The sequence below is a fragment of the Acipenser ruthenus genome, chromosome 37 (genome assembly GCF_902713425.1).
Source record: "Acipenser ruthenus chromosome 37, fAciRut3.2 maternal haplotype, whole genome shotgun sequence".
Lineage (NCBI taxonomy): Eukaryota > Metazoa > Chordata > Actinopteri > Acipenseriformes > Acipenseridae > Acipenser > Acipenser ruthenus.
This window is the reverse complement of record NC_081225.1, coordinates 7,569,679-7,597,532: the sequence shown is the minus strand read 5'-3', so window position 1 is coordinate 7,597,532 and position 27,854 is coordinate 7,569,679. Positions and strand designations below refer to the sequence as shown.

At 38.8% G+C, this 27,854-nt stretch overlaps 1 protein-coding gene across 4 annotated transcripts; it reads left to right on the top strand.

The window, feature by feature from the left end:
• Positions 1–84: 84 nt before the first annotated feature.
• On the top strand, positions 85–27,854 carry LOC117397739 (phospholipase DDHD2). 4 transcript variants are annotated; one of them, XM_034911543.2, is made up of 20 exons: positions 85–395; positions 2,175–2,470; positions 6,725–6,929; positions 7,627–7,817; positions 7,957–8,046; positions 8,505–8,625; positions 8,838–8,927; positions 9,074–9,215; positions 9,519–9,727; positions 13,001–13,068; positions 13,538–13,660; positions 14,595–14,690; positions 15,305–15,481; positions 16,305–16,331; positions 18,181–18,336; positions 18,995–19,097; positions 19,893–20,054; positions 22,223–22,306; positions 24,705–24,870; positions 25,315–27,854. In XM_034911543.2, the coding sequence occupies exons 1-20, from the start codon at positions 248–250 to the stop codon at positions 25,397–25,399; spliced, it is 2,739 nt and encodes a 912-aa protein (XP_034767434.2). In that variant the 5' UTR covers positions 85–247; the 3' UTR covers positions 25,400–27,854. The 4 variants fall into 4 exon arrangements, with proteins under 4 accessions (XP_034767434.2, XP_033852479.3, XP_033852480.3 ...); XM_033996588.3 differs by lacking the exon at positions 16,305–16,331 and having other exon boundaries at positions 86–395; XM_033996589.3 differs by lacking the exon at positions 22,223–22,306 and having other exon boundaries at positions 87–395.

Sequence of the window (27,854 nt, the reverse complement as noted above, 5' to 3'; positions counted from 1 at the left end):
AATCTACCATTTAAAACCCCTACATGCGGGAAACAATCTACATAGGTCCAAATTGAATATGTTCTGAGATATGAACAGGAGTCCATGCAGGTCATTACAGCAGAATGTCACTGCCACGATTTCGCTATGCTCGCCGACCTTTAACTCGGGGTGACGTCACCTTGTTGTCAGCTGAGCATTGCAAACAGCAATGGAAGGAGCCGGGTTTCAACCACGTTCTGTAACATCGTGATACAAATATTTACTAATGATGGACATGGAGCCAGACGCACAGGTTACCGATGACACCCCGGCAGATCATGTAGGTAGTACTCGTCCAAAACATGCAACATTCCTTGAAGAAAAAACGGAGCAGGCAGAAAGAGACAGCGGCTCCACAAAACAAAAATCAGCAGGTAAGATGTTCTTTTGAGATATGCAGTTTTGTTGAGGGGTATTCGGTACATGTGTAATAAAGGTGTTTCTTGTCCCTGTTATTTTATTGTGATGTGTACGTTACAGTGAACATTTCTTATGACAATGTACTGGACGTTACCCAGCCGTCATGTTTAGTCAAACTATCACTGACTTACTATCAGAAAGCGAAACGGCCTGCACATTTTACGTCAAGGGGTTTGTAATATATTCATCATAATTTGATACTACACCGGTACTGCAAGCTAGGACGGGAATAAAAACTCCACAATATGCGTTTTATTTTAGAATTCAAACAAACAGTGACATCAAGGAATTTGAATTTTGTACGCCATACCACAGTACCATATTGACAGGCATATAGACTACAGAGATAGGACAGTACTTTTCAAATACACATTAGCTTCTGCACAAATTGAGTAAAATAACTTTTTTTGAAAACAAGTTTTTGTTTATGATTTTTTTTTTTTTTTTTTTCATGAATGTGGTTTGATGATGCCTTGGTGTGAAATAGATTATCTAATCCCTTACAAATATAACACTATAGTTGTTAATGTGGCCAATTTTATTAAGATGAGTGTAAGGGGACCTGTGTTCTACTGGTGTGACGTGTGACAGGATTGCATGAGTCACAAAACGTTGTTCACTCTCTCGGAATACAGCACTTTGAACTTCAGCACTGTAACTGAAAGTGAAACTGACCAATCAGCAGCTACAAGTCATTGGTAGACAAATACCAGTGTATCAATTAACTAAGGCGGTTCCAGACGCCTTAAAATATAAATTAATTGATAGCTTGATTTTTTTTCCCTATCATTCTTATTAATTTCCTGTATTCTTGTATTATTATTATTATTATTATTATTATTATTATTATTATTATTTTGTTTACTACTTCTTGATCTTATATCTTTCTTTCTGTTTTAACTGGCATGTAAAGCGCTTTGAGATACTTGTCTGTGGTGGGAAAGGTGCTATGTAAATAAAATACATTTAAATTGAAATTCAATCCGTTGCCCAGTTTTGCTTACAAAATCGAGGCTCCTTCCATGTCAAGACATTTGTTTCAGAGGTAAAAACCTATTTTTTTTTTTTAAACAAATACTTGTTCCTAGGAATTCTGATTGACTGTTTTGATGTTATGGGTGATGCGCTTGGTTTCTGGGATTACAGAATTGCTGGGGTCTTTTCAGTTGATCTAAAGAGAGGCAGATCTAAATGATTTAAAATAGCCCTTTGTAGATTCAGGTTCACACATCCAACCCTTGACTTCTCCACCCACAGCTCACCACCTCCTCCCCTGTGTGATTGGTTTCTTACTGATGATGACCTAGTATTTATACCCATCCACACTGGGGAGAGAAGCCCCTTGCCAGCCAAACTTGCATTGTATCTGTATTAAACTGCCTGTGACTACAGGACTAAAGTTGGCATGTGTCCTGTCCAAGTTGCCAACAGGCAGTTAAATAAGTGCAGAGCCAAGTCCTTGGCTCTGACCCCTAGTCCAAGCTGGGAGCCGGTGCTTGTTCAAACTATGCAGCTAAACTAGGGCACTCAATTCTAAAAAGGAACAAGGGATCAATCCTTAGGAATTACTGTAACTGTTATAGTGTGTTTGTGTTTAAACAAATTTGACCTTTACAACTGTTTTTATAGTTTTGTTTTATATATGCACGTCGCTTTAAGGTTTCTTGACACACCGATCACTTTTAAAAGTCTGTTTATGTTGTAATGTAAAACATGTTTTTTCTATGTCCTAGGAGGGTCATGTCCTGTTTCAGAGCCTGGCACAGAGAGCAAAGCTGCCAACTGTGCTCCAGAGCGAGGTATAGCTACAGACATACAGTCACGAAGCCCCAAATCGCATTATGCTATGTCCCAGGATCCTCAGCCCCATGATAAGCTTGCCAAGCTTGCAGGAGCAGAACCAGCTGAAGCGCTCAATATCCAGACTCGAGACAACGCTAATCCACCCAGATCTCACCAGAGCAAACTGAATAATCCCACTGACTCTTCAGATAACGCACAATGCCAACCGCAGACAGCACCTGAGCAGGTGGGTGGGACACCTTTTGTTCTAAATGTGGCATTTGTAAACTGAAGTGCTGTTTTAAATTATTATTAGTAAGATTTTTTAAAAGCTTTCTCAAAATACCAACACTTTCTAAAACCTATAAAAATAAAATAAATAACACATTTTTTTAAAATCACTAAATAGGACTGTCACCGCTATTTCACAGAAATACAATACAGAGACTAGCATTGTTAGATGTTTGAATACTGTAAACTAAATGGTGTTGAGTCATGTTTTAATAAAACTAGTGTCACTTGATTAGTGTCCAGCTATGTATAAGTTAGGAGAGAGGCAAGTTTGTTTTGTTAACTGAATTGAACTATACTATCCCGTATAAAACTAAAACTGTTGTTTAGAAAAGCATTTAGGGATGGGCAGAGATTGTCTTTATTGTCTTTCTTTTTGTTGTTTTTGTTTTGTTCAGTGCGTATGTCGGTCATGACCAAGAAATCCATTGTTGCAAATATGCAAAAAAAAACAACTCCCTGATTGTACGCTAGAATAATGCATCTCTTTGTGATACAGTGGGTGTTTCATTACAAAGCAACCCTGTGCTGTGCTCAATACATTTTCAAAGGCTAACTCCCTTTGAAAGAGGACTATTTTAGAGCTGAAGAGTATATCATTGTTTCATCTTCAGAATTATTATTAATCTCTGTGGATAACCTACAGTCGTTTTCCTTGAGGTATGTTTAAGTGTGTGTGTGTATAGATAGGGTCTTGAAAGTAAACTGAGTGAAAGTAAACTCAGTTTTCAATGGTTTCAATAAATGTGTGCACCTGCTATCTACACCCTCAATCTGGCCAATAATACAAGGATACAGCACAGTGATGCAATACTCATATTTGTATGGTTCTAAAGTCTTCAAAATGGTACTATAAATGGAAAAAGGCTACATGTAGCAAAAATACAGATTTAAACGTCCAGGGGAACATGGGTTAACATAGTGCTTGTTTTTATGTTATTTTAAGCAAAATGCATGCATGCAGCAGCTTGCTCAGTCATTCAATCTCCTCTGGCTTGAGACTAAAATCAGTGCTTTGTTTAAAACTAAAATGCTCCTAGTAAAAATGCCCATACTTGCTTTGAAATCTGCCTCACCTTTGTCTGGATGCATTTGTTGGTACAGTAATTTTGCCTTTATGACCAGCATGCTGCTTATAGGAGTGCATGTCTGGTTCCATTGCACGCATGTTTGAGTGATTGCATACTTGTGGCCGAAAGTGTGGTGTCCGGTTGTCCTTTTAGTAGATCAGATACTAGAAATTGCTACTAAATTCTGCTGAGCTAGTTTTTCGGTTTGCAACGTTTATATCTGCTTAATCATACTCTGTTAATGTCACCCTCTGCTTATTGTCACCATATGGAAATGTCTGTAGCACAACAGCATACATGACACTGACATGTTTACAGCTTTCTACACAGGGATGGAAGTAAGGCTCCCATTGCATAGCAGTTTGATCCAGTCCTTATTTTTCTATGTCTGATAAGTAGTGTTCCACGTTTGTGGTTTATTTCGAATTTTACCGAAAATGTTTTAACTGGACGTCAGTTTTTACTGATTTATACCCGATTTTTTTCTATTATTCAATATTTTCCAGGTACTAATTTTTAGGAAATGCACAATACTTTGATTAAAATGCTATTTTATTTTGACTCCGACATTGTAATAAACAGCCCTACACTGTATTCTAGAATACAGCAGATAGACGTCAGAGGATGAAATAATGTTCAAACGTGGTTCTCTGTCACTTCACAAACACATTATCACCTGATTATGTTGGCCAGTCAGTCTGATTATTGTGGCAACTGCTAGTAACTACTAGCTTGATCAAAAACTAAATTGAAATACTTACACGAAAATATAATATGTTTAGTGGATGAGGAATGGGGAGAATATTGAATGTTGAGAAATATACAAAAAGCAAAATAGCAGAAGTGGGTCAGATGAGGCAGAGGATGCGTAGCATTGCAAATACTGCTGCATTGAGGTACATGTTCTCACTAAAAAAAAATCCCTGAAAAATAAGCGACACATTAAACTAAAACAAGAAAGTGAACTGAAAGACAAGCAATCCATTTATCCTGCTTTTACACACACTTTAATAAAAAGAAAGTGCAGAATAGCTGTTAATGAGTTTGTCAGAGCCGCGCTGTGTTTTGCTGGACAGCTACTGTTTATTGCGGAGAGGCATGTATTGGTGACTTTGTGCGACAGTGTTGTCTGTCCATCAGCTAAAACACTGTCTAACATCGACAATCTTAATCATAAATATTTGACAGAAAATGGTTTTAGTTGGTAAACTTATGGAACACATTGATTGGAATAGCCAGTGTGATCTTTGAAGCATCTCCCGATGGCATGCACCGTCCAGTTTTGTCAATTTTCATTTTTTTTCATTTTTTTATTGTTTTAAAGCCGATTAAACCTGGCTCATTCTGTGCTGGTGTCAAGTTCATACCTTCTGTAGATCCTATTTCCGTCAGCACATCGATTGGCCAAATGTTTGCAAAGTACCAGCTAACTTGGGATGTGGCTTCGATTTGCACAGATTCTGCTTCATCATACATGCCAGGCTCATTAAACTTAAATCAGAACCCAGAACTGCTATGCATCATATTCCACGTGTAAAGTGCCTTTACTGGATGCGCCACTCGGGAGTCCCCCTGCTTCTATTTTTTGTATTACATAATTATTACTTGTGTAGTATATGTACTATGTAATAATAGACTGTATATTGAAAATAAATGTTATTAATGAACTCTATTGTAATCAATGCAATTCCTAGTATTCTATTATATTCCACAGCAAACCAGACAAATTTGCTGAATCAACACGTGTGTTTCTGCTTGTTTTGCTAGGGTGTTGGTGAACTTGTGATAAAGTCAACCCTGCTTATTGGGAACATTTTTGCTCAGTCTGATTGAAGAGCTATTAAAAGAGCTGGTTTATTGCAGCGTTTTTGAAAGAAACTTGATCAGTTTTGCAGAATGGGAGTGAATGCATTGCTGAAGTCGTGGAATAACGTCTGCAGTATCATAGCTTTCCTGTCTTGTGGACTGCCAATAACACAAAAAGAGAAACCACAGTTACCAACATTATCATAAGTCATAAAAAGCTATTATATTAGATATAGATTTTTATTTAAATGTATTAAAGGTGAAATACAATACACAGGAACAGCTGTATTAAACTTTGGGAAAGCACACTTCCCTCCCTGTTTGAAATGGTTCAGCCTAGCAGTCAAAACACTTCCTTCTTAATAGCTGCTGGAAAGTAGGTTAATGCTGGACAGTACTTGATGCCATAGTTGCTTTGATGTCACATGAAGGAGATAAAGTCCTGCTATGTTTGATTAACATGCTCTCATCTGTTTGTTGACTGCAGCCTGAGTTTCTGCATCTTAAGGGCGTTGCTTTCAAAATTCACCTGATGATGAATTCAGTACTGGGAATTACTTATATCGGGGTCTTCTGCAATATTTAGTATTTGGTGGCGCCCACAGTTGCAGTACATTGTTAGAAGTTTGTTAAAATTTATTTTGAAATCTTTTAAAGTCTGTTTAATGTGATCTACCATCTCTTTTTGTTTAATATCCTAATAATTATGTTCAGTATGATTCTTTATTATTGTTTCTGCTTTGATCATCGTTTGCTAACTCTTCCAGAACAAAATGCTTCTGAAAAGACTGTACAAGGCTGATTGATTCACCTACGGGCATCAGTGCACAAACGCAACGCTGTAATGCAGACAATGAGCTACTGTAGCAGCAGTAGAGTCATACAGAACACTCTCTAATAGGATATTATACGAGTAATAATTTAAATGTAAGGGAAATTAAGATGATAAAAAGTAGACCTATCTCGTTAAAGAAAACTTTTCATGTGCATATTTTGCTGCATACCAGTTTTTCCTGTTACATACATGAAGCTTGGACCCCCGCTTATATACAGTACTTTTATAGCTAGGGGGCACCGATATGACGTATGACCATACAGAATGGTAATACAGATCCTTAAGTAGAACTCAGTTTCTTTTCGGGGAGGGGGGGGGGGGTCATGTTATTTCATCACAATACTAACCAATGACAAAACTGCATTTTTATTGATTATTTCAGCGTTTAATTCGATAGGATTTATTAAAAGGCTTTATTAAATATGACGTACATTATGCTGTCATTTTGTTTATTTTTAAATGTAAGTATAACAATGACTTTTTTTTTTACTTTGTTCAGTTGACAAAGATGTCTGCAAGGGACCAGGCTGAAGCCTCTCCGTCTTCCACCGGCTCTTTTGAAATCATTGACATGGACACCGTGCCGTCTCTATATGAACCTGTCCAGCCCCACTGGTTCTATTGCAAGCGGGCAGACTCCAAAGACACCTGGCTGCCGTTCAGCAGGGAAGATTCTCAGAAGCTCGAGGAAGCTTATAACTCCGGTAAGCAGCTTGTGAGGTCCAGCTGAGGATCAGCCACTTAGAGGCTTACAGTTAAGAGGTTGAGCTGAACTTTTCGACAATAGAAATAGGGTTGAGAACGTTGAAAATGTTTTTCAGAGATGTGAAGTATGCAGGGTTCTTGTCAGAGCCGTTTTTAACCTTTTCGGTGCCTATTCGGTCTTCTAATTTGCCAATGACAGGACTTCTCATCTTTAATATATTGTTAAACATAAAGGTTTAGAAATATTAAAATAAACTTTAAAATTCAGCTTTTCCACTATAGGTCGTTGTCTTGTGTCTTGAAGCATTATGGCTAAGGTAAACTAAAAGAAATATTAAACCGCATAAAAAAAGGAAAATGTCCTTTTATGGGAATCTCACATTAATTCAGAAGTTTTCATCAATTCTAGTACCTTGATGCACTGCACGCCACTGAAACTGAACAAAATCAGAGTAGAATTGGAAATAAATACAAAAGGGAAATATAAAGAAGACTTTTACTTCTTCATTGAAAATGTATCTTGACACTTGAAGAGTCAACAGTTTACAGGGAAGGTTTAATCTCTTAGACGTAGATTCACAGTTTTAATTATTGCCCACTGTCACTTTTTCAGTCCTCAACAGTTTTCCACTATAAGCCTCAACCCCTGTTGCTTACCAGTACACCTTTATGCAATGACAGTGTTCTGTTGTTCAGGTGAAGACCCGAAGAGTATAATCGTTGCCACAGAGGGGGAGCGGTATGATGTGCGACTGGCAGAGAGGATGCAATACCCGGTCTACTGGGAACAGGCAGCTACAGAGGTCCGGAGGTGCAGCTGGTTCTATAAAGGAGACAAAGATAGCAAATTCCTCCCCTACCCTGAGGACTTCAGTGAGCAGTTAGAGGTGAGCGCTACCAATTCAAAATGAATACCATCACACAGTGATGTTCAAAACATTCAGAGCCTGTGGCAGAGTTGCTGGAATTAAAGGAGATAATTTCAGTATGAATTCTGGTTGAGCAAAAATGTTTATTTCTGAACAGGAGGTGTACATGATCGCAGTGACACTGGATGAGTGGAAGAAGAAGCTGGAGTTTCCTACAGGAGAGACAGTTATTTTGCACAACCCAAAGGTAGGCTTTATTGAGATAGCAGAGCCTGGGGTAAATGAAGGAGCCCTGTTGAGCCATTATGCATGTCTAGAGTAGCGCTTATTCAATTGGGATCAAACTTAGGTTTTGACATTCTATAGCACAAGTTATTGTGAGGATCAGTGTATGGAGGCATCTGCCGGTCAACCTTGCATTTTTACATGTGCATACTATTAGGAAACAGGACTGCTGTGGATATAAATCATGGTGGTGTACTTTTTCATGTTACTGGTGGCTCTAATTTTATATTTGGCATAGCAGGGCATGAATGTCAAAAGGTATACAAGACATTACTGACCATGCAGATCACAGCACAGTTTACTTTTCTTTATATCCTGTGGTGTGGCTGTCTGTTAGCTGTGGTGTCTGGTGGCTGATACACACATTTTCTCTATATTACCATTACAGTATTAACCTTGATGGTTCCTGGTTTGTTTCAGCTAATAATGCAGTACCAGTCGATTGGGCTGCAGGATGATTGGGCGTCTTCTCCCCCAGAGCAGACTCGTCCGAGGACCGTGAAGCGGGGGATTGAGAGCATCGCAGTCGAAATCCCTGAAGGTGAGAGCCACCTTAACAGATTCTTAACAGATTTCAACTCTGCACCACTCTGGTATGGTCATTCTTTAGCAAACGTTCAAAATCTAGGTGATTTACAATGTATAAACAATTATACAGAATAGGTAAAATAATCAATTTCTTACATGGTTACGTACATGGTTTTCTGTAAACCCTTTACAAGTAGTTTATCCCAATTGTTTTTCTTTTAAAAGGAGAACCTGAACAAGTGGACCACTTAGTCTTCATGGTTCATGGAATCGGGCCAGCCTGTGATCTTCGTTTTAGAAGCATCATTCAGTGTGGTACGTATCATCTTTCTCGTATGATTTCTATTCAAGATCCACCCGCTGAGACATCTACAAGTCCTGGTTAAACGTTTAACACAAAGGCGATTATCAGATCCAACACATTTTAGATCAATTGAATAGACCCCTTTTTCTCCCTGCAGTGAATGACTTCCGGAGTGCCTCTCTCAGCCTGCTGCAAACACACTTCAGGAAAGAGCACGAGGAGGAGCGGATCGGCCGGGTGGAGTTCCTTCCTGTCAACTGGCACAGTGCCCTTCACGGGGATGCCACAGGAGTCGATAGGTACAAAACCGCCTCTCTAGCGGTTCATCTTCCTGCAAACTCCTGCCAACTCCTACCACAGGAGGGCTTGATCTTTGCATTTCAGTAAACTAGACAAGTGGCCCCAAATAGAATTCCAGTCAAAGCCGTTTAATATCAGATTGAAATGTCCTGTTTGTTGTTGTCACCCTTAATATCACTCACATGTATCAGTCATACAACAGGTGTCCTTAATTTCATTTGGCTAATCAAAGAGTCATGGGGATGTACTTTGTTGTGTTAGCGATGGCTCTGGTTTCCATGCTTGTCTCTTTTACACCGCAGTGACATTCAGAGGATAACGCTGCCTAGCATCAGCAGACTACGGCACTTCACCAATGACACACTGCTGGACCTGTTCTTCTATAACAGCCCCACCTACGCCCAGACCATCGTGGACACTGTCTCCTCTGAGGTGAACCGCCTCCACAGCCTCTTCCTGCAGAGGAACCCGCAATTCAGAGGGGCCGTGTCTGTGGCAGGGCACAGCCTAGGTCAGTACCAGGACCTACAGCTAAGGACAAAAGTTTTGCATCACCTAGATTTTCTAGGATTAAGACATTTAATTAAAAAAAAAAATATATATGTATGTCTCAACATAATTTTAGATATTTTATTTTACATCCTGTAATTCAAAGAAACTACAAAATTATATTGCAAATGTTTAGCAGAAGTCATTATACAGTCAGCACTCACATATCCGACCTTATAAAATTTTGACTTCAGTGACGGTTAAACGTGTGTGACGCATATCTGATTATTTCATTATGGCCCGTTCAAACCCTGTTTTTCAGGGAACACAAACAATATAAAAAATACATAGCTGAAAGGACTGTGTTAAAATAAGTAGGCTTCCATTTAGATGTACTGTATTGGTTTTGTTAGTGCAGTACTATATTTTCAACAGACTATTTTAATTCAGAACGATGTGATTCTGAAAATATCACTTGCCAAAACTAGAGACGACATGTTAACTGTAATGCAATACATACTTTTAAATCCAGTAAGTATTGTAGCAGTATGTAAAATTTCCCATTAACAACCTAACAGCAAAATTAAATCTAAATGCTATCCATACACAGAACTGTGTAAAAATTTAGCAAAACCAAAAGATGAAAAAAAAACAAAAAAAAAAGTTTCCAGAATTAAAACAGTATCCAGTCAGTATTCAAAATTGCAGAATATAGTGCTCGATAAGGCCCTAATGTCAAAGTTCACTTGCAAATGAAGATGCACAAAAACAGCTAAAGGTCACAGATAAAAAAACGTATCTAGAACTGTTTAATGATTAACTGTTACCTTTCCCTAGCTTGTCTCGTTCGCTTTGTTTTGGCTGCATTTTCATCAACTGGAGGAAGCGCTGTGTAACTGCACAATATAAGACTGATTTGGCATTAGAGATTTTTTTAAACGCGGGCTGTGACGGATATTCAGATAAATTGTAACATTGAAGAGATGGGCTTTGTATCAGAAAACTGGTGACAGAGTCAGAAATTGCGTGGGACGGGTAAGTGCATTCATTTGTTACATATATATATGTAATGGGGATTGATTTTATTCTTAACAGAAGGGCGGTAAAACGCGACTGACGTGTATCTGGGTAATGGATAACCGAGTGCTGACTGTAGTAGTACAGCATTTTATGTTGGATTTCAAAATATCACATGTTTCAATTGTCCGTTTTTCGTTAAGTATATGGAAAGCTACAAAGCAGTATGTAATTCAATATGTTAACGTAACATTATTCAGCAGGTTTCATTCGACTTTATAAAGTGAGTTAATTCTGTGGGGTGACGCAAAACCTTTGGCCATAGCTGTACATATGCACACACTTTACATTGCTCCGTATGTCTAGGAAACCGCATATCCAATTGGGATTAAACTTTGTATTAACATTATTTATACAAGTCACATTGGAACCTATTGGCAGCAACTACAGTCATAATTTTGCTGCAAGTGTCGATCTCGCACTTAGAATGTCAATGACAAAGCATTCTAAATTTTTAAACCTCAGTATGTTCTATAAAAACAGATCACGTTTGTTAATATCATATTTTGTCTCTTTTTTTATTTTTTATTTCGATTTACTGTCTCGCAATATGTTTATAAGTGTTCGGTGGCTACCTCTAAGTTGAGAGTGTACTTTGTCTTGCACTCTTTGTGACACTGAGCGAGAAATACAATCCAAACTTGGTTAGAGGCAGCCACCAAACACTTAAAAACATACAGCAGAAGTTATGAAGAGTTTTAGATTCAGGCTGTCTGTCTGTCTGTACATCGGTCCTTTTGTATGTCTCATTTTTTTACATGATGTTATTTGAGCTGATCTTGTACAGGGGGACATACGAAGAATAACCCATTCATAGATATGTCACACTGCCTTGGAATCCCATTTCAGGGAGCCTTGCATTGCCATTTCATATTACATGCTGCTTTATACATTGAGTTAATGTATATCCTGTCGTTGTGACAGGATGGTCGAGAGGCGGCGTCCCCAGACCAGGAAGTTGACACAGACACCCCAGTACTGCGGGATGAAGCGCTGCTGCGCATATTTATTACATTAAAAAATAAATAAAACGGACAGACAGAAACACAGCTCGCAGAGCCAAAATCAAAAGCTCAAACAAAATAACTCCCGAACACAAACGCTGACACCAACAGGTACCGTGCTGGTCCTTCCAGCACGAGTAGCAATTGTTTTTCAATTTCTTTCTCCTTCTCCCTTAACACCCACCCCGTTCAGCCAAAGCTGCAGGTTTTTATAAATGTGACCATCTCCAAATTAGCAATAAATTAATCAATCTGGGCTACGACAGCCAATTTGTCAATAATTCATACGCTGCCGACCACGCATTCTCACGAGATGTAGTCTGGCACAGATGAACTGCAAACATCGCCCCTGCCAAACCACATCAAACGTTAACAAACTGATACAACACATCGTGTTTTTGAACCCCAAACAATACATTCAAATCAGAACAATAAACCATGATTTTAAATAAACACCAAACAAACTACAGCAGGGGTCTCCAGCCCTGGTCCTGGAGAGCTACTGGGTCTTCTGGTTTTCGTTTCAACCGATCTCTGTTACTTAATTGCTCCAATTATTGGCTTAATTAATCAAGATTAACAGGTGTTCCAGATCTTTAGACATTGATATGAAGACACCTCGAAAACATGGAGCTCTCCAGGACTAGGGTTGGAGACCCCTGACTTCCAGTGTGATACAATAGTGTGCCACCCCTCTTACAATTCAGCCCCCAAATCCAACAGTGTTATCTGCAATACAATACGCATTCCAGCTAGATCTAGAGTAGCGGGGTTCCGAAAAATATAATGTTACACATCCCCACGTGCTGCTACTGCTGCGTAAATAACAGACCTGTCATTTTTTTTTTCATTGTTAACAACATCCTGACAACTTTTACACTTATAAATGTAAAGTATGTTTCAAAGGCCTTATCAAGATGTCTGCTGTAGTGCACTGGGGTTTGAGATCAGGGGTGTGTCCTCTGATCACTGCGGGAAGAGAGATTAGAAAAAAAAAAATACAAGTGCTCTGGCTTTTATGTTCCATATGACATCATTGCTGCTGAGTTATCTGTTTGGCAATGTGGGCAATAGTCCTTACACTATCAACTATAATAATAATAGTTGTAGCAACACATGGGGACGTATAATGCTATATTTTTCGGAACCCCGCTGCTTACTCTTTTAGGCCTTCAACTGTACTTAAAATGTATAACTTTGTTTTTCCCTTCTAGGTTCTCTGATCCTCTTTGACCTTCTAACTAACCAAAAGAGTACTCAAGACAGTAGTAACCCTCAAGAGGTAAGAAATAACACTCTTTTCATATCTGTAATTCGTTACAGAAAAACACCTACCATCCGAATGCAGGGAGTTTGTTTCAGGGTTAATGAAAATACATTTAGAAGCTCCAGTGCGCCATCTAGCTGCCTGTGAGTGGCGTTACAAACTTGTATTTCGCCATATGTATATCAGGCTTACTTGTGCTTTTATATAGAACTGCTTATTAAGTTGTAATGAAGCTTTACCACAAGTAATTGAGCGTATCATAATCTGGGGGGGATCTGAAGGAACTCAGACAGCTTGTCAGGCCATCTGTGTGTGTGTGTCACAGTAGCATTGATCCAACTGTGGACAAATGTTTGCATTCTTTAGCAGGTTGCTGAGAGTTTCATTATGTGGGGTCTGTCTGTCTACGTCTGCCACTGTATGTGCACACTGTGGATGTAGGTCATTGGCGTGTACTTTGTTTGCTTGTTTTTGTATTTCTCAGGTGAAAGTAAGAAGTGCCTCTCTCAGAGAAGAAGCTCAAAGCCTTGATGAAGCCCTTCAGAAGATGGGGCTGTCAGAGTATATCAGTGTATTCAGAAAAGAGCAGCTGGACATGGAGTCCCTGGTAGGGGTCCTTTGTGTTACATAAACCCATGTTTGGTGGCTATGAACCATACTTTCAAAGTGTTTACAGCAGTCTTTTAATTAACTCCAAGCTGAAAATGTAATGTACAAAAGTGAGAAACAAACAACTTGGGAGCGATTTAAGATACCATCACTTACATTAGTTAGATTAGCTAGATGTTTGGTACTAGTTTTATAAAGACTGTAGGTGTTTTTCTCCTTTAAAAAAAACAGGAGTTCGTTAAAGACTGAAATAAACGCTTTGAAAATACGGCCCTGCATGTGTATGTGTCATGATTCCATAGTGATACCCAGAGCAGATATTTTAGAACCATATCCAGTCATGTTGTCTATTACCCAACACAGGTTAATGCCAGTCTTAATATGTTAAAGGATGTGAGGTGTTAGAAATAACCTGGCAAGCAACTGTCATTTCTGCTCCCTCTGCAACTGTGAATTAGTACCGGTAAGTGGAAGATCTGTGTATAAAATACCAATTACAGAAGAAATAGAAATTACTACTGCACACTCCTGGTGGTCATTTTTCAGACCACCTCACTGCCAGGTCTTTTCAGAAACAGACCCAGTGGTATAAAAAAATGACTATTTGTTCAAGAACAGTTAGTAAATAATTAGAAACAACCAAAAAGACGTGATAGAGGACACACATAATATGACATTTAACAGGTCGGGAATTACCTGCTAAATGTAAAGAATTACATGTGTAGATGAAATAAAATATTACTTTTCATTGTGCTACTCTTCCTGCTGGTTAAACTGTCCTTGTATAAAATGCGTATCTTGAGAAATGAAGGTCAACAGAGAGGCAATCTCCAAAAGAAGTATTCTAACGCAACAAGGGGGCATGCTTTGAGAAACGAGACTTTGCTCTGCGCTCAAGGGTTTCATCCACCTGTGCGTTTTCTTTATTCCAGGCCTTGTGTTCAGAGAACGATTTAAAGGAAATTGGAGTTCCTCTGGGACCCAGAAAGAAAATCCTCAGCTTTATGAAGAAAAGAGCTCTTCAGCAGGTACAGCGTTTGTGATCGTCCTGTGGTAGTACATTTCTATACCAGGGTTTTGTGCTTAGGTTTTTTGGGGATGGTCAGCCCGCCCAAATGTCTCTCTTATTTGATTTCAAAATATTTTTTTAGTGCATTGATCACTCAAGTAAACAAGACTGAAAAATACTGCAACTACCCTTTAGTATGTTAAACAGTCCTTTTTTTTTTTTTTTTCAAACCCTGATCTGTACTGTAAAATATTGTAAGACTTGTGATCTACAAGTACACAAGTATCTAACTTGAATTCCTATTCCCATCCCCAAACATTTAAATGGCATTCTGTGTCTCTATGGGGTATTTAATGCAATTTGTGGATGATATTGTTGGTACCTAAACCTGCCCAGAACCCCACTTTGGAAAAGAGATGTGATATATACGGGGCTGGAATAAAGTCCAAATGACTCATCTGTGACCTCAAACAATCATTGTTATTAGACATGTGATCTGCACATATGGGCATCAACAGGCCCCCCTGCAGATGCATTTTATTACATCATTATGTTCCCCATTGTTTGTCAAAATATCATATCAAAGAACAATTAACACATTAATACATTGCCCTCCCCTTCCTTCCCCTGCAGGAGAGCAGTGTAAAAGCCCAGCTGCAGACAGACAGTCTCCAGGGGCCCAGAGTAGAGTGTGGCTCCCTGGAGTCGGGGGTGCTCAGCACAGGGGGGAACCCCCCCATCCTGAGACCCCTCTCCAGCAGCAGCATCAGCCCAGTGGACTACGAGTACTTTGATGTGGGAATTGGACAGGTAACCGACTCGTCCAGGTCAGGCTGGACTGCTCCAACAGAGCTGGCTGCTAGTCTTCATTCCCGGACCATATAATGACGTTTTTGCTAATACTGTAATGTAGAATTTAAATGTTGCCTCACTGTTTTTAGCTCATTTTTTTCCCCAATCGTTTCATCCACCAAACCCCAAGAAACAGATTTTACCAAGCCACTAAGCCCTCGAAGTAAGGACCAGCTTGGAAAATCTCTGGCAAGCTCAAAATGACGACTGGTGAAGAATTGCCTTGTTCCATTTGGTTTTCGCTAGTTTATTCAACTTACACATTTCATCCAAAATATAGGAATTAAGGATTCAGTTCTCTTTATTTTAACAATCTACATTTTTAAAATGCCTAATTTCAATGATTAAGTTTGTTGAGTCAAAGCTTGTAAATTGCGCAAGACGTATAATTTTTGGAACAGCATATTTATCAGGCAGCAGTTTAAAAATCACAGGGTATTTGAATTTGTCTGTGTTTCAATATCCCAGTTTGTGCTGTGAGCCTTAGTGATGTCAATATATTGTCCCCAGTATAAGTGGGTTGAAGAATCCAGTGCTAACAATGGTGGTTTCCAGCTAAAATTGCTGCTAATATTTAAAAACAACATAATCAGCTGAAATTAAAACACCTTCAATTTCACCTTCATCCATTGTATTACTACCTTAACCAGTGCAGAAAATCCCAAGTCGATCTAATTTATTCTCCAATCCTGGGGAGCTCCTGAAGAGCTTGTGGAATGGGACTCAGCAGGGCCGCACAGCTAATAGCCTTCCTGTTTTTGTTCCTTGCCTACCTGGAAAGCTGAACTTGGGAACTGGCACAGGGCAGGTTGGTGCAGTGTGTGGCAATGGTTCTTATCTGCAACTTTGGACCCTCCCCATCGTCTACTTTGTCTATGAAGAGAGGCCATTCATTTCTGTGTCGCTCATGACAACCACCATTATTCTTAGAATGTGTTGTTGTTGTTGTTCCAATTATTTTAAGCAAAAAACTATTATTAATAATGAAATAAATCATTCGATGTGCTATTTTGGAAAGAAGAATATGTACTAGGAAACATGGATTTTCAGTTAAAAAATGGTTCCACCCCAGATGACAGAAAGCCTTTGAATGCCTTAGCCCGTTCCTGTTTCACTTCCTAGGTCAGTGGTTTTCAAACTGGGGTACGCGTACCCCTGGGGGTATGTGAGCTCTCGTTAAGGGGTACACAAGAAAAATCCTGTAAATTTTACCACATTGTAGTACTTTGTGACTTAGAAATCAAATCAACAATGTTGCATCCTTTAAAATGAAACCACAGCCGTACTGGTGTACGTTTCCTTTCTGCTGGGCGAGGTTAACGCTATGAATACAGCTGGCTGCTGACAGTGAGTGAGCGTTGAGCACACATATGGCTAGGGTTGCCACCTGGCCCCATAATTCCGGAACCCTTTGGGACGGGAGGGGGTTTTTAAGTTGCCCTTAAACTGAAAGAAATAAACATGTGAATTGAGCACATAATACAAATCTTACAAAATAAAAAAAGCATCTTGAATAAATGTGTGTAGGTTTGCGTCATTTGCAGTGTGCAGTAGTTCATTTAAATTAGGTTTCTTTTTCTCATCGTACTAGTCCGGTATGCATTGGCCCCTAAAAGACGTGAATTTTGCAATGACCCCTCAATTTCCTGATTTCCGCAAAATCCGGAATTAGGTAGACCCCTAATTATTACCCTAAATCAGATGGGGGTACGCGGTAGACTAGATTATTTGGAAGGGGGTACAGGGCCTAAAAAGTTTGAAAACCACTGTCCTAGGTAATTTCATCTTAGCAGTGTCTTTGTGAATACAATTACATGTGTGCTTCTTTTGGTTTGTGCTTGTATAAGAATACTGCCCTTTGTTTCCTTCCATAGAAATACCATATACCAAGGCATGGGCCTTTCTTTACTGTTTGTCTTACACTGTTGCTGTTTTCCAAATGCACGCCAATATACAATATACTGCGATTATATTACATTTTAGATTACAGTGATTAGTAGGCTGCATCCTAGTACCTCAAGAACTGCTTGGGTACCATGAAGGCAACCAACGGTGGTGTTTTCTCTACCCAAGAAAAAGAAAACTTTGGTTATCACCCCTGGGGGAAAAAGGGTTGTAGCTTTGCAATAATACATCCAATATATTTTCTAATAAAAGCATTAGGAAAATATGGATTAGGAGTAAAGACAGGAAAACAGCTAAAGATGAATCTTGAGTGAGTTACTGCTAACACATTGGACCAACAACTATATATTCTGCACCATACCCCGTGAGCATACAGGCACTCTCCATTTTAAAATTCTGAAATGCTAATGTCTTACCGAGAATGGTGCTTTAACATCACGTTAATTATAAGGAAGACCAAATTAGCATTGGTGACCTGAGTTCAAATCTACCTCCGGTCACAAAATTGGTTTAAGTGGTTTGGTGGTCTCAAACAAGCCCCCAGTTAACCAACTACCACACAATTCGACACAGATCCAGCCCCCTGCTTGAGAGCAGGTAGCTGAGAGTGGTATCTCTCGTTTCGCTAATTATAACTGATTTTTGTAATGGTTATCAAATGGTGCTTGTGCTACAGTGTTAGAGAAACCAGTGTTATTTTAAAGGCTGCAGTGAGTTTACCTGTTTGTTTTATATTTCTTTGCTTTCTGCAGGTTTCCATCAATTACCCCCAGCTGGCCTTTGAGCCGGAGACCTTCTTTGCCTTTGGCTCGCCCATCGGCATGTTCCTCACAGTGCGGGGGCTCAAGAGAATCGACCCCAACTACAGGTTCCCTACCTGCAAGAGCTTCTACAACATTTACCATCCTGTGAGTTGGAATAGGATTACGAATTGATGTGTTGACCTCAACAATACAGTTGTAGCTGTCCCACCTCTTCGGTGCTAGACCCTTCTTGTTTGACTGCAGCCGCCAAGAATATCAAGGGGCTAGAAGTCTGTTCAGATTTAAAACCGGTTTTGAGCAGATGCTGGAAAATAGTTTGAAATCAATGAAATATAAACTGGTTTCAATCGGGAGTCTTGTTAGCCCCAGTTAGGATTGCCGCTATCTGACAGAAATTGGTCTCTTCAAAGGAAGTGACACAAAGAGCATTTATATCTGAGCTGTTGAGGCTTGTCGGGCATCAAGCCTCCCAAACGCTTGTGGTAATCCTGAGATCGCCATGGATAGGGGGTTAGTGTAATCCAGGGTGATTCCCCAGTGTTGTAAAATATTCAAGCTGTAGCTTATCCCGGCAGGGTACTGGTTGATCAAATTCCCCCCCATAACAAGTAGATTTGCATCTCGTCTAGTTCCTTCATCAGTGTAATCGTCTACTTTTATATATTTTACATTTGAAATCTATGACCTCAAGCAGTCTGTGCTTCAGATTTGTTGTGTCATTCGTTTAAAACTCGGTTTTAGGTCAAATAGATATCCATCATTACTTATTGTTCTGTTTGCCCCCCCCCCCCCCCCAATGAAGTTTGACCCAGTGGCCTACAGGATTGAGCCGATGATTGTCTCTGACATGGAGATCGAACCCATGCTGATACCGCATCACAAAGGCAGGAAAAGAATGCACCTTGGTAAGAACCTTCACCAGCATAGCTATATGTGGCCTAGTAAAAATAATTAAGAAATGATTACCTGAAATCCGAACCCTACTGGCCAGACACTGAACACATTCAGAGTGGATGAGGGGCAGAAATGGTCTCTGTTCTCAGGGATCGGTAGCCCGCCCACCTCTGCTCTGGATTGCTCGGTGTAAAAGCGATTCTGGCTTTAGGCTTGTGAGATCGGAGGATGCTCACACTCGTGTGGGGACTCGCTGCGGTGAGAAGAAAAACATAATTGGACGTTCCAGATTGGGGGAAAATACATAAATAAAATAATAATTGGTCACTCCTAAATTTAAAAAATATATATATATAAATGATATATTTTATATATATATATATATATTGTTTACATTTAAATCTTAATCTAATTAGTGATCAATCAACTGATTGTTTACACATCATAGCTTAGCAGTATTGTGAGGTTGCAGGTTTTATGTTTTGTTTCCTATCTGTCTTTCTCATGCAAAAGGGTAAAAATGAAAGGAAGGGACTCTTTTAGACTTCTGCACATGTTGCTAAATTCTCGTACACTGTGAAATCAATAGCTTTATTGATACGAAACTAATTAGACGGGAATCAAAATAAGTTTGCATGATAATTGTATTATCCTTCCCTCCTGCACAGCTCTTGTACATTGTGATTCAGACTTATATAATTCCTCCATTAAAACAGCAACAGCCAAATCTTATAAACCCACATTGTGCAACACTTGAGTAGTTTAAATAAAAATTTAATCCAATATTTTACTCTGAATATTTGCAGAGTTGAAGGAAAGCCTGACTCGTATGAGCACAGATTTGAAGAACAACGTGATGGGCTCTTTGCGTACAGCCTGGCAGTCCTTCACCCGGATCCCCATCCCTGCACTGCCCCCGCAGGTGGAGGGACAAACTGCAGCCGAGATCCAACCCCTGGACAAAGAAGGTAGGAGAACTATTATTTTCATTTTTATGCCTGATCTTCAGTGGGACCAAAAATATTCATATATGTGTAACAAACACGCCTTTAGCAAAAATGCCAACTTTAACGAAAAAGTTATCTCCCTGAACTAGGAGGCTGTGTGGTCCAGTGGTTAAAGAAAAGAGCTTGTAACCACGAGGTCCCCGGTTCAAATCCCACCTCAGCCACTGACTCATTGTGTGACCCTGAGCAAGTCACTTAACCTCCTTGTGCTCCGTCTTTCGGGTGAGACGTAGTTGTAAGTGACTCTGCAGCTGATGCATAGTTCACACACCCTAGTCTCTGTAAGTCGCCTTGGATAAAGGCATCTGCTAAATAAACTAATAATAATAATAAATAAACAAATAATAATAATAAATGCCGAAAACATTTAATAAAGGGGGAAAGGCGTGTCAACAGCGCAAAAGGATGCGGGATCTTTAAGTTACAATTACAAAACAAAAGGAACGATAATCGATCATTTAAACCAGATAATGCATTTACTGATTCTTCATAGGTGAACAAACACACACACACACAAACACACAGAGTGTACAGACAGACAATGAGCACTTCAGCCTTGATCAAGATAAACAGGTATATTGAGCAGTAATTAAAGTCCCGAACAGAGCAAAACCGCGGAGAAGAAAAAAACACTGCATAAAAACAAAGTAGCAAATAAAATAAAAAAAAAAAACAATCCAGTGAAAAAAATAAATGGAAACGATCTCACCACTCCTGGGTACCCGCTTGCTTGCAGATTCCTTGATCCAGCGATGAATAAAAAAGTTCAGCCAGTCCAAACGATATCCAAAAATCCTTTATCAGCTATGACAATTTAACCAACTCGCCAAACATTTAGCATTCATCACTACCTCAAGATCGATAATCACATGCTAAACAACAGCTTGGGGCTGATAACAAACATCCTGACTTCTGAAAAAACTGAACGAAAAAATAAGTTTCAGATTGCCAAACAGGGCTCCCTGTATCTGTTCCATTCATAAAATAACAAATGCTTCCAAAGACCATAGATAGTACAGATGCACAGCTTCGGCAACAAGGGCCTGTGGAGAAGACCTAGGAAAAAATATCAGAACTCCCCATCCTGGCGCAACCTAGCAACCTTTTATAGGAAACCAAAAACGAAATCTCCCTATAGAAAAGACGCAACAATAAATCACTCAAACTTGCAGAAAAGGACAAAATAAATAGAAAAAATAGAAACTGAAAACCTGGCCAGGTTTTAGTGCTGTCCAATTAAGAACACCACATGGTACGCTTATTGTACCATATAGAAATATATTTTTATTTGAATTCATGCGGCAGGTGCCACATATGTATACAGACTTCTAGAAACTAGATAGTGAAATATATAATCTTTAACAACGGCAATGAGTGCCTGTATAGTCTACTACTGTAGACAAACTAACCAGAAACGTGAAACATCAAATCGATTTCATTTGGGACCCCAGTTAGGATTGGTGGCAGTACTTGGGCTCTCCAACTCATGCTGATGGTGGATGTAGCTAATGAATGTCTACTGCGAAGGACACAAGGCGTTTTTTTTTTTTGAAATCTCCGACTGCAGAAGAAGACTACATAGACTGAACGTGAAGGCTGTAAATATATTGTCAGGGAAGTAATTTTATAAATAGCAATTCTAGAAAAGCGTGATACATACAGGTGATCTTTGGCTTCTGTGCAATGTCTGGTCGCAGACTGGAGTGTAGAGTGTAGACTGCAGAGGGAACTGTCTGTAGCCACAATTTGATATTGGAACGAGACGAGATTAAGTTTTTCAGACTGGTTTCATGGTGCAGGTGGAAATGTGGCTGTTAAAGTCGTATACAACCAAGATCCACAACCCTACGACAAGCAGTTCTCTTGCAAGTTTTTAAATGGCTCTACCTTTAAAAGGTGATTTGTTGGGGCTATTTTTTACTTGCTAAATCCTGATTTTCAATAGCACTAAAATAAATATATAAAAAAGTGAAATCACTGTTCCAATCCAGTTTGAAATTGTGAAGCGTATGTGAATATGTTTTGGTGCCAGCATATGCATGAGATCTCTAGCTGCATGAGTAACTTCATGGGCAGCTGCTGTTTCTGCTTCTAACAGAATGTTTTTGGTGGCTCTTTTTGTCATGCAGCAGAAAGGGTTAAAGTGAAAAAGTCTCAGTTTTGGAAAAATGTTCTGGACTGGCCAAAAGTAATGCTTTTTAAATTCACCCAAGGTAAGCGAGGTAACAGACGTGGTAATATAAAGGTTAGTGACGCTGGCTTAATGGTTGAAGTGCTGCTTTTATTTTCTGGAAGCTTTTTCATTCCAGAATATTGCATTATAATGAGTTTATAAGTTTAATTTGAACTGGACTGGCTATTTTACTCAACATTTTTTTAAAGGAGAAAAATGCCTGTTAATTTTACAGAACTGGAAGCAAACAAATAAAGGCCAATACAAAAGTATCATAGAAAAACTAATTTAACAAACATGAACAACTTCCTATTGTACCGTGCACAGCATGTCTGTAATTCTTGTACAAGAGTGATGCGTTGATTTAAGAATCTAAATAATTGCAATATGATTATATGTGTGTGTGTTAAAAGTGACAGTGAATAATATTTGGCGTTATCCTAGATGCAACATGAGTTTGTAAAAACTCACATTGGCTGTTGCGGAGCATAAACTATTATGTGATACATCAGACAAGGATACAAGGACATTGAAATAAATATGTATCTGGCAAGCCATTGCTGTGGGGTTGGGTGTGAATGGTATGCATACTATAACAATACATTATAAATTAATATGAACTATACATAGATTCAGTAGAGGTGAGAGTAACAGGAAGTATTAGGCTATATATTTTCTTTCGATTTATAGCTGAGGAGGTAAAGGTGTAATTTCTGATTGTTAGAGTACTAGTCTGCAATGAGTTTGACCCATGACATTACGGATAGTGAATGATAATTAACAGATCAGATCCAGTGAGCAATGGGCTTAAGTAATCTAAAGGTCTGTCAAGTTGTTTGTTTGCTTAGCGTGGATTTACATTTTTGAACTTTTCCCCTAAGTTTTTTCTCTAAGTTTGCAGTTATTCTTTGCCCTTCTGAATTCTGTTTTCTCAAATTAATTGACTTTCCTGATGAAATTTAAACACCCCATGCACATCTAGAATCCCACATCCGCACTGAATTTAACTAAAACCTTATGACGGCTGTAGCTATAACCTAAAAAATTAGTAAAAGAACTCAGAACAAAATACTAAAAATATAATGAAAGTGTGAGGGAAAGGTAAAACAGAAATAATAAACGTGCATTTGGTGCTTATCTTTATTGCATATAAATGTATGTAATAAAACCATGTTATTAAATTATACTGCAGCGCTTGCAATAACAATAAGTTGTACTAACTTAAAGGGAGATGTTTTGGTTCTGACCTCGACTGTATTATTAATGTTAAACTGTGATAATGCGTAATCTCTTGTCACATATTGGATCTTATTTTTTGGTCATCATTTTTGCTTTAATTTGCAAAGTAAAATAGTTTTACCATTGCAGGTGTCAACATTCCATCACATGCAACATTGTATCTTTTGGTAGATTATTTTAGCCTTCCATTCTAAAATAGAAATAAATTGAAGAAAAAAAAAAATGTATTCTGGTATTTGCCGTGCTGTCATTTGCCACTGGGATCCCAGTTCGTTTTGCAGGCTGGGAGAACTGGGTTTCTCCAGCTCGCTCTGATGTAATTACTTAAGGAGCATCCAGTCCATAGAGGCAGGTGTGAAACCTCTAACTACTGAAAGAAATGAGTCGGAGATCTTTGAACTCTTTGTACATTGCACATGAACCATTGGGAGCCATAGTTTGATAGCTTCACAGAGTCTTACAGACTGGTTTAATGGTGCAGATTGAATATTTTATCAAAAATGAACTTTGGGATCATCCACAGTCTTAGTCCAAGTACACATCAAGGGGGAATAGAAAAAAGAATAATAAAAATACCAGTGCAACTGCACTGCACTTTTTATTCATTCAACATGTACTTAGAACAAAATTATATTCTCGCAAAATTAACTTTGTTAAATACATGTTGTTAAGGTCTGCAGTCCCATCCTTGCAATCACATAATTGTGTGCATGTACTACATTATAGCTACAATTTAACAACATATACAGATGAGCCTGCATATCGAAGTGTCCAATTTTTTTTTTTCTTTTTGGTCGGATGTCATTTTTAACCGTAAAATATCAAGAAGAGATGCATAGCTTTTGTTTAAGTTCTACATCATCAGCATTAATCACCTGTTGTCACCTAAAGCCTTTCTGTGTGGTTGATGTTTTGTAACGTAGTCTATTCATTTGATCTAAGCAGCTGTGGATATATGAACGATGAAAATGAAAGGGCCAGAGGTTATGAAGATCAAACCAACAGTGCATGGTAGTCTCTTTAGTTGATCTTTAAAATATATGAAAAAAAAGGTTGTATTTAGATCTGCCGCTTTTAAGATCAGTTGAATAGACCTCGGAGCTTCAGCTTTTCATTGCTTCACTAACCCGTTTTCAAAAAGAATGCTGCCCTCTCTCACTGGTCATGTATAATTCAGCTGCCTTTTATCATCGACGCAGGCGATAGAACAGAAGAGCCCTACAGCCCCTCGAAGCAGGACGAAGAAGAGCATATAAAGATCGGGATGCTGAACGGAGGCCGGCGCATTGACTATGTCCTGCAAGAGAAACCCATCGAGAGTTTCAATGAGTATCTTTTTGCACTCCAGAGTCACCTCTGCTACTGGTAAGACTGGGACTCGTCCTCTTTCATTGCTGTAGTGCACGTGGGCGTCAGTGATCGACTTCTTCACTGCTAGCTTCTGTGTTTACAGCAAGGGAAGACATATATTGTTATTTTATTGCAACCAGCAATTTATTCCCTGGCGGGGATGAAATTACATATATCTGGAGAATTGCTTATACAATAGTCCTGGAACTCGGAATACAATTTTATAGCATACGTTATCAGATTTTGGGGACATATGGGGGTGTCTGTCCGTCTGTACATCCAGCTTTCTGTATGTCACATTTTAAATGTTGGCATGAACATTGCCATTTCTTATTCTATTCTGTACTGTTGATTTATGTCATGGTCGTCAACTTCTTCAATATACCGATAGCTCTACATTTGAATGTGCAGCTGTGGTGGGAATATATGTTATTGTCATTGAGTAATTTTGCTTTGCAGGGAATCTGAAGATACAGCTTTGCTAGTCCTCAAGGAGATCTACCAGGCCCTGGGAATCAGCTTGCAGAACCCTCAGCAATATTAATCTCAAAAATTGTGGATCGACTCACAGATTCCTCTATGGAGGAGCTGCAGCAAAGAACTATCCTACTGTTCTTTAACTCCTAATCAACAGTCCGTTACACTGCATGAAGGAAACCCGAGGAGTAACAATATTCATAGGTTTACATTCACATTCATTACTGGGTTTCTCCATTTTTTTGGCTGCTATTGCTGTATATTACTGAAAAAGCACCTTGCCTCCACATTGGCAATCCTTTTAGTTATTTTAATCCTGTTCAAGTGTGAGGGTCTAGCCTCTCCAAATTATCACTACACGGTACCTAACAAAAAATTGTTGTCTTTTTAAACATGTTCTAACTGTTTAATTTTTTTCTGTTTTCTGTACTTCTGCATGACAACTGTACCAATCTGCCAAAAAAAATCAATAAAAAAAAAAAACGACATTACAAACAATTCCATCTCAACACCTATGCTGACGTCCCATGCCTGCATCAACAACTGTGTTTGGATATTTTAAAAAGAAAAAAAGTACTGCCTTGATTTCTATTAGAGCTAGGTAATTGCATCGCGATTTCTGTGTAACATCATGTGTGACCGCATACAGTAGTTTTTATACACATTTTTAAAGTTAGTCTGTTCTTTCCATCAACCGAAATAGTCTGGTTCCATTCTATGGGCGTGTTACATACCCAGATTTCTCTAAACGTAGATGTAATGTAGCAATGATCCCCGCCTTTAATTCCTTTAGGGAAGGTGGGGGACAGGGTGGTTATGTGCACACTGTTATGCAGAATTACCAATATAGTCCTCACTTTTGAGAAACGTCATTCATTTCATAGATATGGAAGCCAGCCTGACACTTAGCCCTCAAACTGATGTCTGACTTTACCATTGTGACTGAAACTGGCTTGCCACAGGAAGAAGCAGCTTTTATATATTACAAAATACTATATACATCTTTTACCACATTGCACCTATCACAGGTCTTGTATTCTTTCCAAACCATGTAGTACATGTATCATAGCTTTTATATTTAATTTAAAAAAAAAAAAATCCTTCTAAATCTTAACCAGTTTAATAATAGTGTATTTTCAATATAAGAGCAATCCAAGCACCTGCCCTCTCAATAGATGTTAGAACAAAAATGAATGGCTTCTCTTATTAAACTTAACCTTTACTGATAGCATTTACCTGCAATTGATCCATTAGCAGCAATCGTGAAAGAAGGGATTCTGTAATCTGAACAGCGTTTGATTGTAGTTTACTACAGCTATCTTTCAACTCATTTGGAGTACTGTCTACAATTGACATTACATTCAAAGAAAATTATATATAATACACACTGCTTGGAAACTTTATTAGGACATTCACCTAATACTGGGTAGGGCCACCGTTTACCCTGATCACAACCTTTTTGTGCAGAGAGGTAGGCGGAGGATCGTGATGATGAATGCGTCCATCAAGTTCATCCCAAAACGTGCTCGATCAGATTGAAATCCTGGGATTACTGTGGCCTGGTGGATGGGGTCATTATTGTCTTGAAAGTAGCCATCGCCGTCAGGGTGCAAGTGCAACAGTGTTGGGTGGACTTGATCCTCAATGATGCCCCACACCAGATCCAATCGGGTCCACAGGTCCTAATATATAGATGCTACTCTAAATCTGCTAAGTATCGCTTACCTGTAAAAATTGAACCAAACCCAAATCCTGATCATGCATGTCTCCTGCGATCCTCAAAACATGCAGCTGTAGATAGTCTCAGCTTTGGGTGACTTGCAGTTGATTGTTCATGTGATAACCATGCATTTTCACCAGGGTGTTCAGTTTTGTTTAAAAAACAAAGCTGAAGGTGACATTTAAACCTGCAGGTGCTGCAGGCTCATGGGAGGGGGATGTTATGGGCTGGTGCGTCCCAATGTCAAGTGGCAGCAGGGTTGAGACGTGATCCATGGCAGATTTTGAGTAGTAGATATTAAAAAAGTGCCCATATGTATGAGTATGATGCATTAGATGTTTTCTATAAAATTTGCAAACAATACGCACACAAAAAAATGATTTGTGTCCTGATCCATAACAGAGCTTCTTGATGTCATTATTTTATAACCTCATATACTAGCCAGGAGCATCCTTTTTTTTTTTTTTACACCTAAAATGTGTCTGTCCACAAAGCTTGCATTCTGATTGAGTGTACAGAAAGCGAAACTGTGGAATAACACAGCAAACGGCCACCAATAAATTATACTCACACTAACCTGTGCTACCCTAAGCCCCTTTGGTTGCATTTCAAGACCGTTTACCTGAAAATACACCACATGAAAAAGTTTTGTTCCTGAGGACAGTGACAAGAATAAAGAGTGCAGTGGTGTAAATGTGCACTTTATTGTATTTTGTAATTAAATTAAATTATTATTATTATTATTATTATTTGTCATATATTTACTTTGTTGTGTATACTATAATAAACCTCAACAAAATTG

What these genes read in the sequence shown, in the direction of transcription:
- LOC117397739 (XM_034911543.2), top strand. Translation starts at nt 248, where the DNA reads ATGATGGACATGGAGCCAGACGCACAGGTTACCGATGACACCCCGGCA. An exon ending in CGCAGACAGCACCTGAGCAG is followed by an intron (nt 2,471 to 6,724) that starts GTGGGTGGGACA and finishes TACTTTGTTCAG; the next exon opens with TTGACAAAGATGTCTGCAAG. An exon ending in CGAGGAAGCTTATAACTCCG is followed by an intron (nt 6,930 to 7,626) that starts GTAAGCAGCTTG and finishes TCTGTTGTTCAG; the next exon opens with GTGAAGACCCGAAGAGTATA.